Below are 16,765 nucleotides of genomic sequence, written 5' to 3' on the forward strand. Positions count from 1 at the left end.
CTCTTCCAGTACCTGAATTAGGAGAATAGTGGTTCAGTTCAGTTCAGTTCAGTCGCTCAGTCGTGTCCGGCTCTTTGCAACCCCATGAATCACAGCACGCCAGGCCTCCCTGTCCATCACCAACTCCCAGAGTTCACTCAAACTCATGTCCATCGAGTCGGTGATGCCATCCAGCCATCTCACTCTCTGTCGTCCCTTCTCCTCCTGCCCCCAATAGTGGTTAGGGAAGATTTACTAAGGAGGCAAGAACTAATCCTTTTTATTACCCTGAGAGATGATCTGTTCTTGTTAATGTATAAATCGTGCAAATCACATGAATGAATGGATTTTGGAGAGGTGACTAGAGTACACACAACACAATGCTTCTGGGGGGAACGGGGCCCGAGGGAGGTTAGTTTAAAAGGTGGGATCTGATTTACTGGGTTCATATGCCGCAGCATGCCTTTCGTGCTGTCACGTCAAACACATTTGCTCAGTTAACTCTCTGCCCTTCTTCATGTTTTTTTAAAACACTGTAAATTAATGCAAGATTTGCTATACACTTGCTCTTTCATTTTATTATCCACCTATTTCTTGGTTTTATAATATTCAAATGAGGGTAAAAAACTCAAATTGAGTACAAATTTGACTTGGCAGCAGCATTCTGAATGTTTAAAAGAGATGAATTTTATTATTAGCTGAGGGATATGCAAATATTAAGAATTATAGAAAATTTATTCATGCTAATGGCTCTGAGTCTATGGTATGTCCATAGATTTGATCTGGTATATACAAATTTGAGCTGGGTTATAAATCATATATTTAGATTTTATGGAATTTAGTTCATCATTCTCCCAATTTAGTTCTAAGTCAATTTTCTGAGTACTAAGTAGTTGACTTCTTTAGAATGCATCCAGAATATAATAGCGAGGCTATTGATGTCTCCAGAAGTACACTTGCCTTCTTGAAACTGACATCTGTATTTGCATCAGCTTTGTGGACTTTCATGTGACACTCCAGCTCATTCTCTGCCTGGCTTTTAGTCTAGATTAAATAAAGGTTTCTTAAATTGATTTTAGAAAATTTCTAATAAAAAAAAATCTTTAAATTCTTATTTTTCTGCCTGAGAGTTCAAATTACTATTAAACCTTAGAATTTCTTTTGAGTCACAATTATCCATCAGATCAGTTTTCTAGGGCTATTTGTTTATTTTATATGTTCTTATTGCATATGCAGTGAGTCAGTTAGCCAAAAAAAAAAAAAGACATCATTTTGTTGTTTGAATTTTATTTCATCTCTTTCCTTTGGAAGGTATTTGTTTGGGTTTGTCTTTCGGTTTTTGGACACTTGTACTTCTTGAGATATAGAATATGTAGAATTGTACTTAAGTCACAGAACCCAGAGCCAGATTGTCTAGCTTCGCTTCCAGCTCTGAAGCTTACTAGCCACCTGACCTTGAGCAAGTTTGACAGTCTTTCTGTGTCTCTGTTTCCTTATCTGTAAAATGTAGATTAACAATAAACATAATCTCTGCCTTATAAGGCAGTTGCGAGCGTTAAAGAGACTGACACGTAGAAAGCGCTTTATGTATATTCTCTGTTGCTTTTTTGCTTGTGAATCATTCTTTTGAGTCATTTGTCTTTTCAATAATGTTAGCTTTTTTTTCAACCAGTGTTCTTTACAGAAAATTAGAAAAGTAACACTTCAGCTTATTTATTATACCTGTCCGTCCTCCAGTTTTCTTTTGTCTCATACATATTTTGAAAGATTTTGTCACTTTGAATTTTTATGCTGAGAAAATCCAACTGAACTCATTTTATGAATTAGCTATATCTATCTAAGGAATTCTCATCATTTTAAAAATCAGTTAAGTCTTGCTTTAGAAATAAGATCATGACAAAGCACTTGGTGGTGTGAATCTGGTCACATTAGGTGTTTTCTAAATATTTTCCTGACTTTGACATGTGGTGAGAAACTCTTAATGTTTTCCTCAAAAGCATTGCCTAATTTTCCCAACATGATTTGATGGTAATGCTGCTGTTTCCTTCCTTTTCTGCATCTTCTTCTCTTCCACATAGTCACATGCCAGCTCTCTCGTTTCAGTACCGATGTTCCACTTCTCAGGATGCCTTCCTGACACCTAATATAATGACACACCCACGTAGACTAGATTCTCCCCACCCCAGGGGCTCCCAACTCAACCTGATGGAAAACCATAAACTCTCTGGGCCAAAATTGCCTGTCTGTCTTACCAACTAGACTGGAGGCTCTGGAGCATAGTGAATATGTCATGTTTATTATAATCAGTATGTGTTTAATAAAAAAGAATACATAAATGACATTAAAATAAACCTTATTAAAGTATAATTCAGCTAATTTATTTTTGAAGTTTCATATGGCAAAGATGGGAAAAAATTAAAGTCATCCACAGCAATTATATTCACAACAATTATATAAAAATTCTCCTTTTTGTTACAGATGACCTTCATATGTTTCTGTTCTATGCTAGTCAGCATGCAGAAGCCCATTGTTGCTATGGCTTCATAGTGGGGTGGCATCTTCTATTTATAGAATAGCTCTCTAATTCATAGAACATATTTTTGTTTTTAATGCTACTGCATGAAAGGAATATAGCCATGATAACTCCTCTTCATTTATTTTTGACTGGCAATTTCTTGCCCAGTATTTTCTTTTTAAATTTTGTCTTGCAGGTGGCAGATGATTGGGCTTATTAATATTTGTCTTTGTCTTTTAGGTGAAGTTTGGCACATGTTTATTTACATTTGGTTTTACACTATTCCATTTGATTTTGTTAAGGCTCTTTGTTTTCTTTTTGGCTGACTTGTTAAAAGGATTTTTTTTAATTTTTATTGACTTTTCACATGAGTAACAACTTGAATTCACATAGACTCGTTCTCAGAACTAAAATTTCAGTAATCAGTTCTCTAACTGCTTTAAGTGTTCAGTGTGAAAAAGAAGACATCCTGAATTTTGCCTCATTATCACAGAAATCCTTCATCTGTCTGAATAATTCCTTTTCCTTGATTCTGAAATGCTTTACCAGGATTTACTATCGGTGTTTTTAAATTACTTTTTATCCTAGATTATGGTAAATACTTTAAATCTACCAATGCCCAACTTTTATTTTCAGCAAATATTTCTTCTATTTTCAGCAAAAATTCTATTTTTCATTTGTTCTGCTCATTCCTCCACCTTCCCACTGAAATGCTACTATCTTGTAGTAGCATTTTGAATTTTGCTGTCTTTTCTCTAACTTTGTCATCTTCTTTCACATTGTCATTAGTATGCTATTGGATTTTCTCTTCTGCAGCATATGAAAAAGAAAGTGTTAGTCGCTCATTCATGTCCAACTCTTTGCGACACCATGTACTGTAGCTCGCCAGGCTTCTCTGTCCATGGAATTCTCCAGGCAAGAACACTGAAGTGGGAAGCCATTCCCTTCTCTAGGGGATCTTCTGGATCCAGGGATCAAACCCAGGTCTCCTGCATTGCCGGCAGATTTTCTTACCATCTGAGCTACCCGGGGAGCCCTCTGCAGCATACAGTAACTCTATTAACTGCCTTCAATATGTGCTTTAATTCTTCTAAAAAACTTTTATACCTTTAGTTCTTTTCCCACCTTTGATAACTTTCTTTCTGATTTCACCACAGCTGGGAAATCAGACACACCTCTGCTTATACCTGTGCTCTAAATCAGAGAGACCAAATATCAGCTTCACAACTCAGACTCTAGCAAACAGTCTCTTAGTGAAATAAAGAGGTCAAAGTATTGTTTTACTTTATTTCACATAGCTCGTATTGCGCAGGCAAAAGGGAGAAGTAAAGAGGTGACTCACAAAAATGAACACTATCCTTGTGCAAGCCAGTTTTAAAGCTCCTGGTGTTCAGTATCAGTCTTTCATCCAATAACATCCATTGACATAAGCGTCTTTTCCATAAAAATTTACCCACAACTACGATTTGGGAATGGGCCTCTTGTATTTTGAAAATAAGAAGATGTATTTAAATTTAGAAAATGTGCTGAGATTGAATCTTGCTTTAGAAATAAGATCATGACAAAGCACTTGGCCCTGTGAATCCTGCCACGGTAGATGTTTTCTAAATAAACACTTTAATGACTTTGACAGTATTTTGAAGCAATACACTGAGCCTACCACTATGTATCTAGACATTAACCTTTATTTCCAAGTCATAACTCTAAAAAGACATTAGAATTATATTTATAACTTGTTATTTCAGCTTTTAGACATTTGTTTAATGAGAAATAAGGATAGATTTGTCATTTTTTAATGCTCTAGGAACATATCATTTATAAAATAAAAACACTGAATTGCATCTCTGAAAATCCCTGCATAGCTAATTCAAAGACTAGTTCATAGCAAATGTCTCAGTGACCCTTTTGAAATGCCTCTTGATTTTAGTCTCTGCATATTTCTAAGAATTCTTTCACTGAAAAAAGAAATTGTGAAATTAGGAGAAAATTTCAAAGTGTATTCAATACATTGACTATTCCTCATCATTTTCTATATCTGGTATCTTAAAACTATTATCACTTCCAAGAGAACACAGAAGGCTGACTATGCAAACCCTTCTGTGACTGATTACATGCAGATGAATAATTGCTCAACAAAGTCAGGGCATTCTGCCTTACCTTGTACTACTTTGCTTTTTAAAAAATTCCTTAAACAAGGACTTTCCACAGGAAGTAAAATTCTAGGAGGCATAATAAATTTTGCAACCTAGGTAAATTTGCTTGATTGATCAATTGGTTTAGTCAGTTTCTTCATTTTTAAAAACTGCAGAAGAAAAGCACATGTTTGGGGCTCATGGAAAATAGAGACATGAAAAATAGTCACACACTCTCTCATGATTTAAGAAAATAGGAAGTGGACATAAATGGGGTCTAACTGGAGCATATAACTTCTTGTATTACAAAAGGTAATAATAGAAATATTTTCCCTAAGAACCTCAGAATTCTTTGAAAAGGCATTCTTACCCTTGGTTTCTAATAGTCTCATGATAACAGCTTAGATTTGTTATTGGTTGTGTATTCTTTCCAAGTGCTTCCCTATATGCTCTTTCTGCTTTACAGGATATATTCTGTTACACAAAGAATTAATTTTGGGGTGGATTAGCAATTATTTTCTTATCAGCAAATAAAACATTCTATATATAGGATTACAATAGATTCTAGGCTGGGCTGGAGAACTCATTAACTGGATATTTGAGAGAATTCATTGAACTTTTAAAAAAGTTTATTTACTCATCTGCACAGTGAATTACCTCTAAATCCCAGAGAAAAATAACTTCTAGTACAATGGTTTTGTGATGTAAATATTTATAATGCTTTCTATCAGAAATAGTGATCTAAAATTTTATTTTCCCTTCCTCTTTTTCACAGACCACTGTAGCCTTATAGCATGTTCCTCCATACTCTGTTTTCTATTAGAATACTTACAGGTTCTATTATTCCCTATTTTCTACAAGTATTTTATGACAATAGCATCTTTAGTGTTCAGTCAGTTATTGGTAATTTTTTAATTATTTAATTTTTAAAGGTTATCTTCCATTTACAGTTATTACCAAATACTGGCTACATTCCCTGTGCTGTGCAGGATATCTTTCAGTCTGTCTTATGCCCACTTTGTTCTGTTACCTTTCTCTTTAAAGTCACCCTAAACTCAGTTAACACTGCTTCCAATCTCAGTCGTATTCTGAAAGAGCATATCATGAGGTCAGGCAACCAATGTTCCTATCTTCTTTTCACACATCACTAGGAAAGGGACGGTCCTTACAGATGGCTAACAGATACATGAAAAGGTGCTCAACATTGCTTATTATTCAGTTCAGTTCAGTCGCTCAGTCGTGTCTGACTTTCTGCGACCCCATGAACCACAGCACACCAGGCCTCCCTGTCCATCACCAACTCCCAGAGTTCACTCAAACTCATGTCCATCGAGTCGGTGATGCCATCCAGTCATCTCATTCTCTGTTGTCCCTGTCTCCTCCCGCCCGCTTATTATTAGAGAAATGCAAATCAAAACTGCAGTGAGATATCACCTCACACCGGTCAGAATGGCCCTCATCAAAAAGTCTACAAACAATAAATGCTAGAGAGGGTATGGAGAAAAGGGAACACTCTTGCACTGTTGGTGGGAATGTAAATTGATACAGCCACTATGGAAGATATGGAGGTATGGAGATTCCTTAAAAAACTAGGAATAAAACCACCATATGACCCAGCAATCCCACTCCTAAGCATATACCCTAAGGAAACCAAAATTGAAAAAGACACATGGATCCCACTGCTCATTGCAGCACTATTTACAATAGCTAGAACATGGAAGCAACCTAGATGTCCATCAACAGACGAATAGATAAAGAAGTGTGGTACATATACACAATGGAATATTCAGTTCAGTTCAGTTCAGTCGCTCAGTCGTGTCCGACTCTCTGCGACCCCATGAATCACAGCACGCCAGGCCTCCCTGTCCATCACCAACTCCCGGAGCTCATTCAAACTCATGTCCATCGAGTCGGTGATGCCATCCAGCCATCTCATTCTCTGTCGTCCCCTTCTCCTCCTGCCCCCAATCCCTCCTAGCATCAGACTCTTTTCCAGTGAGTCAACTCATCACATGAGGTGGCCAAAGTATTGGAGTTTCAGCTTTAGCATCAGTCCTTCCAATGAACACCCAGGATTGATCTCCTTTAGAATGGACTGGTTGGATCTCCTTGCATTCCAAGGGACTCTCAAGAGTCTTCTCCAGCACCTGCTGCTGCTGCTAAGTGACTTCAGTCGTGTCCGACTCTGTGTGACCCCATAGACGGAAGCCCACCAGGCTCCCCCGTCCCTGGGATTCTCCAGGCAAGCACACTGGAGTGGGTTGCCATTTCCTTCTCCAGCACCTACTCGGCCATAAACAGGAATGCATTTGAGTCAGTTCTGATGAGGTGGATGAACCTAGAACCTGTCATACAGAGTGAAGTGAGTCAGAAAGAGGAAGATAAATACCGTATTGTAACACACATATACGGAATCTAGAAGAATGGTACTGAAGAACTTGTTTACAGCGCAGCAGTAGAGAAACAGACACAGAGAATAAACTTACAGACATGGGGAGAGGGGAGGTGAGATGTATGGAAAGAGTAACATGGAAACTTACATTACCATATGTAATATAGATGCTGCTGCCACCACTAAGTCGCTGCAGTCGTGTCCGACTCTGTGCGACCCCATAGACGGAAGCCCACCAGGCTCCTCTGTCCATGGGATTTTCCAGGCAAGAGTACTGGAGTGGGGTGCGTCAAATAGATAGCCAACAGGAATTTGCCGTATGGCTCAGGAAACTCAAACAGGAGCTCTGTATCAACCTGGAGGAGTGGGACGAGGAGGGAGATGGGAGGGAGGTTCAAAAGGGAGGGGATACATGTACACCTATGGCTGATTCATGTTGAGGTTTGACAGAAAACAACAAAATTCTATAAAGCACTTATCCTTCAATAAATAAATAAATTAAAAAGAAAAAAAAGAGACTGTTTTATGAACCTTCCAGATTTACATCAGGTGTCATCGGCATCAGGATAGGAACAGATGGGTGCACTGCCTCACAGGAAGCATCACCTTGTTTTTCAGATGAGGAAATTAAAAGACATTGACTTAGGAGGTTAAAAAACAACATGGACACAATTTATTTGCTCCAGGTAGGTTTTCTACTCCACTACCCTGCCTGTACAGGCAAAGTCACTGATGGGGAAAAGAGAGGGAGAGAGAAAAATAAAAAACAGAAAGATTAACATGTAATGTCTTTTCTGTGATCAGAATAAAGAGCCACAAGGCGATGGAAGCCAAATCTCTTTAATATTCACGCAACTGATTTCCTGACCATTAATAATCTTAGGCATTTCCCAGTAAGATAAAAATTGATAAAAATCAAAATATTTCGAAAGTAAATACTCTGTAAATTTTTGCAAAAATAAACTACTGAATTTCTGTTAAGATTAATAAAAGAATGACATATTTTATGAATAATGTGCAAAATGAAATTTATATCATAATGCGGAAAAACTTTAGTGATTCATGTTCAATAAAATTTATATAGTGACCATTTACAACAAGAGGAGTATGCCTGAACATAAACAGAATTCATCTTTACAAATAGACAATGCACAGAGAAAAATAAAGACATATTTTCTTCAGCATGTGAAAGACTTTCAGTAGTTTGTGGGAATCCCTTTTTGTCAGGATTATCTGGAGGAGTTATACTTTTGTGTGGATATAAGAGGTTTCGGAAGACAGATGAATTTTAAAAAATAATTCACATTTATTGTAAATATCCGGTTATACAATCACAGCATGCATATGATACAATGTCTTGTTGCTTTATATTGTTTCTTTTTGATATGTGTGAAATAAAATATTAAAAGATTAAAACTTAAAAATATATCTATAATTTAATATAATAAGAAGTCCTTAAGGAAAGCCAAATACAGAGTCAAACTACAAATGATTTTTAATCTCTCCTGGGTCATGCATGTTATTCTCAAATTGCTGTGTGTACATAAACTTTGAAGTAGCTGATAGAAAAAACAATGTAATAAGATGCTTCAGTGTGGGGACAAAGTGAGGAGATAGGGAACAGGGCAGGGAGGAAACAGCTTGGTGGTCTGTTGACTGGGGTTGTCTGGGGCTTTGAGTCAGTGTTAGTAAACCAATTCAAATACCAAAGTACACCAAAGACCACTACCCTGTGAATCCAAACAACAACAAGCCCTAAGGAGAAAGGCAGGGGTGTATGAATGAGTGATAACCATATCAAAACACACACACACCATTCACTGGTTGGTCCTAGGAGGAGCCCTTGAAAGGATTTTGGAATTACAATATTTAAAGAGTGAATAGTAAACCAACAAACAGAGTGATAGCAGCAAAGAACACAGAATTACATAACAAAAACTAGTTTTGAAATCAACTCTGGCACCTATATTTAAATAAACATGGAGAATCACATTAACCAGGGAGGGTCCTTATATTCTTTCACATCAGGCAACATTTAGATGTGTTTCCATACGCCTAAAAGGAACCGATTAGGCCAGATAAGACTATAGTACGCTTACTCCTTGGAAGGAAAGTTATGACCAACCTAGATAGTATATTAAAAAGCAGAGACATTACTTTGCCAACAAAGGTCCCTCTAGTCAAGACTATGGTTTTTCCCGTGGTCATGTATGGATGTGAGAGTTGGACTGTGAAGAAAGCTGATCGCCGAAGAATTGATGCTTTTGAACTGTGGTGTTGGAGAAGACTCTTGAGACTCCCTTGGACTGCAAGGAGATCCAACCAGTCCATTCTAAAGGAGATCAATCCTGGGTGTTCATTGGAAGGATGGATGCTAAAGCTGAAACTCCAATACTTTGGCCACCTCATGCGTCGAGTTGACTCACTAGAAAAGAGTCTGATGCTGGGAAGAATTGAGGGTGGGAGGAGACGGGGATGATAGAGAATGAGATGGCTGGATGGCATCAACGACTCGATGGACATGAGTTTGAGTGAACTCTGGGAGTTGATGATGGACAGGGAGGCCTGGCGTGCTGTGATTCATGGGGTCGCAAAGAGTCGGACACAACTGAGCGACTGAACTGAACTGAACTGAAGATGATTCTGCTTCTAACATCTGTTATTCTGTGGTCATGCAATCAGCCTTTTGCTCTGTTTGCAAATATGTAATATCTAATGCCCTATATTTTTATCAGGTAGATGGCTTTCATGGGAAAATATCAGGTGATCTGGAATGACTGGTAAAACTTTTTTTTTAAAGGGAACTATTAATTCTGTCTTATGTAACACATGCCTCTATGAAGTAAAAGGAAAAACTCCAGTCTATGATTCTCATAGCATTCACATATTTTAGATCTATCTCAATAGATCTTTCTAGATCTATCTCCTTGAGGGTTGAAGGGTAAGGTGAGAGGCAAAGAGCAATTTTTAGACTTGCTAAAGATTTAGTCAAACCACCAAATCTGACAATTACTAATTGTGTGATCATGGGAAAGTTTTTTACCTACTCTGATTCTTCGTTTTATCTATAAATTTTAGAAAATAATGGAACATACTTCATGAGGTTGTTGGAGAAGTAAATGAGGTTATGCTTTAATAGCATTTAGCATAAATCCAACACATAATGCTTCAGGCGTTTCATTAACATTATGCATCTCTTAATAAATACTTACTGTTTATCGGAATAATGGCAGGAGGAGTGGGGCAGTACTTTTAGTTGCTGTTTGCATAAGCAGATGCTTTTCTATTGGCAGTTTGTAGATTTGCTTGAAAGTTTAAAAAAAAGAAGGTGACCATGAAACATGGAAAATACTGTGGAATATTACAGTCTGCTTTCCAAAACCAGATGTTTTAAGTGCCTTCACTGTTCCTAAGATGATGTCATTTTCTTTTCAAAACCTGAATCATATCTGTGCATGCTATGTTTGTTTTTAGTGACTGCTGGCCCTAATAAGTCTGCAAGTGGATTTGCAGAAGACACTGCCGTGCAGAGCAAGAGTGTGTCAGACCTCCAAGAGGTGGTGTCCTTGAAGGAACGGATGGCAAGGTACCAGGCAGCTGTTTCCAGGGGCGACTGCCGCAGCTTCTCCGCCAATGTAAGCTGCTCCTGGTGCTTCTGCATTAGGTCGGCTGATTGTCTGCCTTTCACATGCCCTCTTTACATAGCAATATAAGAATACTACTGGACAATTGGATAAAGTAGAGAAAACAGAAATAATGTGTATCAAATTCGGGGTATCTGAAATTAAGCTTCAGCTCTGCCACTTACAGGGGCTTCCTAGGTGGCGCTAGTGGTAAAAAACCTGCCTGCCAATGCAGGAGACGTAAGGGACTAAGGTTTAATCCCTCGGTCAGGAAGATACCCTGGAAGAGGGCATGGCAATCCACTCCAGTATTATTGCATGAAGAATCCCATGGACAGAGGAGCCTGTCAGGCTACAGCCCATAGGGTCATCACAAAAAGTCAGACATGACTAAAGCCATTTAGCATGCACGCTGCCACTTACCAATTGTATAAACTTGGGCTACTATCTTAACCCTTCTCTGAACTTCAGTTTCCTTAACTGAAAAATGGGAAAAACCACCTACTGCAGAGGGTTTCTGTGAAGAGTCAAAGAGATAATTTACATGTAAGCCGTAAGGCACTGTATAAATGTGTTATTATTGCCACAATTATCATTTAACCTATAGCTATTCTCCTCAGGAAGGTTGGGAATTAATTTCAAAATCTTAATAATGTGGGTCTGCCTCCCACCCTCCTTGTTCACATGTATAGTTAATTTAAATTCACTGGCAATATAATTTCTTTGACTTTTTTCATTTCTCTGTATGCACTAAATCCATTACGAGTAGCTTAATCAACATAGAAATGAGGGAGATTAGCAATGTAGGCACTCTGCTAAACCAATTATGATTATAGGAAACAGCAGGATTCAGTAAGACCACCGATTTTTAGAGCCAATGCATAATAAAGTCATATTCAAAAGAGTTTGTTGGGCTCCATATTCTGTGGCCTTCAAGCCACAGGATTTGAGAAGTCATTTTATTAGTAGAAGCTTTACAGTTTAATGGAATGTAAGGATATTCTTTTATAATTATAATCTCCAAATTAGCAAAGATGTTCATTTATCCAAAAGGAGAGAGAATAGCCAAGAAGGGTGGTATTCTAAAAATAGCTACTGTGAAGCGGCATTTTTCTTTACAAATTATTCAGAGACAAGAATGACTGTGCCAAACTCATTAACAATATTGCAATTCTAGATGACATTTAAGATTTTACATCATAATTAAAATACATTTTAGACGCAGCATAGATGTTGAATGAATGTAGAGAAGTAAGTATCTCAATACTTCCAAAACAAATCTCCAGCGCTTCCTGCCAGTCTTCTTACATAGCACCCCCTGCTGGATCATTAAGCAACTTCACCACAAGTTAGATTAATGGAAAAATGTTTCTTGGGGAAACAAGCTGACTGAATATACCTAGATAAAGACTAGCTATTTACTAAGCTATCTTTTATCTAGGAAGACTTTTATCTTGCTAGGCACGAGGATAATATACCATAAAACAAATGTGTACAAGGCACGATTTGTATTTATAGTATGTTATAAGGAAAACATTTAAATCGGGGACATGGGAAACTAAATTTCTCACTATTTAATATAAAAAAAATTTAATTTCAGTGCTATTCTGAAGAAAGTCTATGTAAAAGGAATTTAATAGTCCCTGTCTTTCCTGCCCACGTACAGATAAAACAAACTGAGGGACAGAGATTTATGGGAGGTCATGTAATTAGATAGCAACAAAGCTAGACTAGATTCAAAGTTTCTTGACTCTATACTCTTTTAACTATATTCAACTGCCTCCTCTTATACAGGAAAGCATCTTTGGTCCAAAAAATGCCCTAATGTTTGGTTTGCCCCTAAGCTAATATTTTGAGAAAAATGAGCATATAAATTATCTCAGATAAATCATGATAAATATCTAAGATACAGCAAAATAACTGCCTCGTTTGGTCAATTGTATCAAATGTTTGTTTAATCAAAAAAGCATGGAAACTACTTATAGCCAAGTTTTGTCTACACAAATAAACCAAATATTTTATGTGCGGAATTTGGAAGTCATTGATTTGCCCCCAAACTGAATCCATTATATCTGAATCACACTGAGATAATTTCTTTCTCCTAGATCAGTTTCTCTGTGTCCTAGAATTAGTCAGATGGTATTTTGTTGAACATAAAGGAAAGGCTGGGGCTTCCCTTAGAGCTCAGTTGGTAAAGGACCTGCCTGCAATGCAGAAGACCGGGGTTCAATCCCTGGGTCAGGAAGATCCCCTGGAAAAGGAAATGGCAACCCACTCCAGTATTCTTGCCCGGAGAATCTCATGGGCAGAGGAGCCTGGCAGGCTGCAGTCCATGGGGTCGCAAGAGTCTAATACTACTTAGGGACTAAACCACCACCACCACCAAAGGAAAGGCCTGCCTATGAAAAAGCATCAGTCCACAGAAGCCCCCTAGAAAAGAAACAAGAAGTGACATTTATTAAGCAACAAAACAAAACAGTTTGTGCTGTGCAAATTTATTTCCTTTATCTTCTTTTTTAACACTTGCAAGAAATCTGTGAGAAATATATTGCTACTCCCCCGAGTTTATAAGAAAGAAACTGAGGTTAAAGAACTCTAGCCCAAAGTTTCAAGGCTCATACATGGGATCAGAATCACTGTTTGTCCTACTCCCCAAATTATGTCATTTCTATTATGCTCTCCAAGAACAGTTCTTTGTAAACAAAATTGCTGATTCTCTATGTAATAGCTTGCCTAGGTTTAAATGTTATATATTTAAATTAACTTACTATTAAAATAACATTAGGTAGATTTTGTGTTAGGTACTTAAATTGACTTGTTAATAGAATAATTATTATTGGTGTACTCATTAAATTCCAAATCTTATTTCTATGTCCAAGAATAGGAAATATAGAATAAGGATAAACATTTTTTTAAAGTTTCAGCGCAAAGCAATCTAAGTTATATGGTCATTGACAGTTGCATGGAGTAGTTGGTATGTCAGTACATGGTGCTAACCACGGCAAAATGATTTCAGTCTAAGCAAAGAAACATCACTCCAGCTCGTAGTCACAGGCTGCTTCTTGAGTAAATCCTGCCATCTTACATAGTTAAACTTGCACTCACAAGCTGAACTAATCAAGAAAACCTTTTCACTCCCACTAACTAAACTATAGCTCAAAGGGCCAGCAAGTGTCCTCAGATTACTGGGTCATGACAGTATTACTAGAAAATATGAACAAACTGTATGCATTGTTGCATGTGTAACACAGTCTAATTCCAAAGCACGATGCTAAAGGAAATGAATGGATATATTCATTTTTTTTCTAATTCATTTAGTAGATAAGAGGCAATCTATTCAGTGTAAGAACTGATATTTTTGTGCAAACACTAGGAAAGTATCCATTCATTAGCATAATTAATCAGACCTACCAGATTAATTTGCACATCATTTGGACATTGTTTATAGTTGTTGGAAAAGGTAACTTTCTTCTTAACAAAATTTGGCTTGATTTCTGTAATTTGATGTTTATATATTATCTATACATGATCAATTGAAGAAGGTCATTTATGTAAATTAAATGATGGAGGAGATAAGAGAAATACTGTAGCCTTAATTTACCCTTCCCTTTCTTTATCTTAAATTTCAAAAGAGATGCCATAATTTCTTATGCTCGTAACATGTATCAAGTGATAGTAATTGACCAGGATTTATGCATGAAGTTTGTAACAGTTTGATAGAATGTATCCCTTCTTTCCATTGAGCTAATGTGCTATTCTTAAATATTTGGCAGGTGCTGTAACTGGGGAAAGGTTATAAACTTGATAAAGCAACCACTTGAGTTCAGTTCAGTTCACTTGAGTATCTGCCAGTAATTCAGACAATCCTGAATATTAATTTCATCTCCAGTATTTTAGAGTATTGCCTGCGTGTGTACATTCACACATAGTCAGTCCTGTCCAGCTCTCTGTGACCCCACGGACTGTAGCCCCCCAGGCTACTCTGTCCATGGGATATCCCAGGCAAGAATACTAGAGTGAGTTGCCATTTACTCCACCAGGGGATTTTCCCCACCCAGGGATCAAACCCACGTCTCTTGTGTCTCCTACGTTGGCAGGTGGATTCTTTACCACTCTGCCACCTCTGGAAACCCATTTTAGTGTATAGAAAACCTCAATATAACGTTGTACTTTTAGGACCTGTTTGAGAAACTATTTCAGTCAAGATTTCAGAATCGTGAGAATCCACAGTCCAGGGAACCTCAGCTCGCAAGTATCCAGTTTCTCTCAGGTCTCAATTCTTCCAGGGTTATGTCAGGACTGGGCCAGACCTCAGGAGACCTTCTGTGCATGAAGTGTCACTGAATCTCCTCCCGGTCTCATACTGGGACACATCCTAGAGGAGAGTGGGTTGGCCTGGGGCCTGTTTGCTTAACAGTTGTCATCCCACCTGGGCTTGAGTGCCTGATGGGCTGGGGAATGTTTTGAATTGTCAAAACCAAAGCCTTCGAGTTACTGCGCTTCCCACAGGGGCAGAGTATCTGACACAACTTCTCAAGGTGTTCAGGTTGTTCCAAGTGACTCCTACTAGAATGAGCTTTCTCATCCATAAACTGCCAGTGATAGACCAGGATCTTTCTAAACTTAGACCCTCCCCCCAACCCAGAGTCTCATATACCAATGCTAAGAGCTGAGTCCTAAGGTACATCCATCCCGGAGTATCTGTTTTTCTGCCTATTTTTAAAAGGCTAGTGTTAAGACAGACAGCTGTGATTAAGACAGGCAGATATGGGTTCAAACTCCAGCTCCCACACTCACACCCTAGTTGTGAGAAATGAACAAGATGTCTTACTTCCCCAAATCTCAATTTCCTCATTTTAAAGTGAAGATGATAAATGTTCATATCTCACAGAATATGGAGAAGCATCAAATGAAAAAATACATGTGAATATATAGAAGAAAATCACTCAGCACTATGTATTAAATAGTGGTTATTTTTATTAACTTTAATATTTTTACATGTGATTAAAAATATGCTCCCCTAAAATAATTCCAAAGCTATTTTGTTTGTTCTTAATGATTTAAGTACATTTGGGAATAAGTCAAATGTTTTTTAATATTCTTAATAATGTGTTACCTATCTAGAAATTTGGAATTTTAATGACAACATTATTATGGATTAAAGTTAATCCATTATTCTAATTTCTGGCTAGTTTGTGTAGTATGGGAGAAAACATTCTAATAGGTCTAATCTCCAGACATCAAAATCTGAGATAAAGAAAATTAACTCAATACTTTGAAGATTCTTTTAACTTTATATCAGAAGACTGACACATGAAAAACCAACATGGATAAATTATTTTCATTAAGGTTTTCCGTAATAAAGCCCTTCTGAGATAATTGTTTATGTTACTGTCTTTCTATTATACCACCCATTAATAACTGTCAATGATTTTTTTTTTAAATAGCTTGAGAATCCCACCCTGAGATGATGTAAAGTTCATTTTCCTTTTTCTTAACTTGTCTTAGATGCTGGAAGAATCAGAAATGTGCACAGTGCCTGGTGGTCTGGCCAGAGTGAAGAAACAATTTGAGAAGGACAAAATTGCTTCTTCCTCTAATACCTTCACTCAGTACCAACACCAACAGCAGAACAGATCTGAGCAGGTAATACTACTATCAGTAAAGGATAAATCCTGTCTGGCTGAACTGCTATTATTTCAGTGCTAATATAAAACACACACCCCTGCCCTCTTTGGTGGTATATTCGTTTTCATTACTCCTCAAAAATGGTAATTTTGAAATGTTTTGAAAATCATCCTGAAAGCATATCAGTGTATTGACTTATTGGAGCATTTTGACATGTTTCTAGAAAATCACACTGGTATATTTTTTTCTGAGCTTGTAATGTCTCAAAAATGAAAATTAAATAGTCTAAGTTAGTCAATAGGTAAACAGAAATGTTGAGAAAAATATTTACATTGAACCTCTGCCTTTACATTATAACTCATGATAAACTACTTGTTATTTGTTTGCATAGATTAAATTTGAAGCATTATTCAGCTGCTTATTCTGATGAGTTTTCTGTTTTCTTAAAATCATCAAAAATTGAGTAGTGGAACCCAGATGTTATATAAAACTTAAT

General features: G+C 37.2%; 1 protein-coding gene across 3 annotated transcripts in view; it reads left to right on the forward strand.

Moving 5' to 3' along the window:
- XIRP2 (xin actin binding repeat containing 2) overlaps nucleotides 1-16,765 on the forward strand; it is a 74,830-nt gene that overhangs the window by 17,457 nt on the left and 40,608 nt on the right. For 2 of the 3 annotated variants that reach the window (XM_055396958.2, XM_055396960.2), the window contains exons 2-3: nucleotides 10,493-10,653; nucleotides 16,150-16,287. In XM_055396958.2, coding sequence (XP_055252933.2) covers nucleotides 10,597-10,653; nucleotides 16,150-16,287 — 195 coding nt within the window. In that variant the 5' untranslated portion in view covers nucleotides 10,493-10,596. The remainder of the gene's footprint in view (nucleotides 1-10,492; nucleotides 10,654-16,149; nucleotides 16,288-16,765) is intronic. The other variant, XM_055396959.2, reaches the window with a different exon arrangement.

This window comes from Moschus berezovskii, chromosome 2 (assembly GCF_049115385.1).
Source record: "Moschus berezovskii isolate FMDL1 chromosome 2, NW_MosBer_1.0, whole genome shotgun sequence".
Lineage (NCBI taxonomy): Eukaryota > Metazoa > Chordata > Mammalia > Artiodactyla > Moschidae > Moschus > Moschus berezovskii.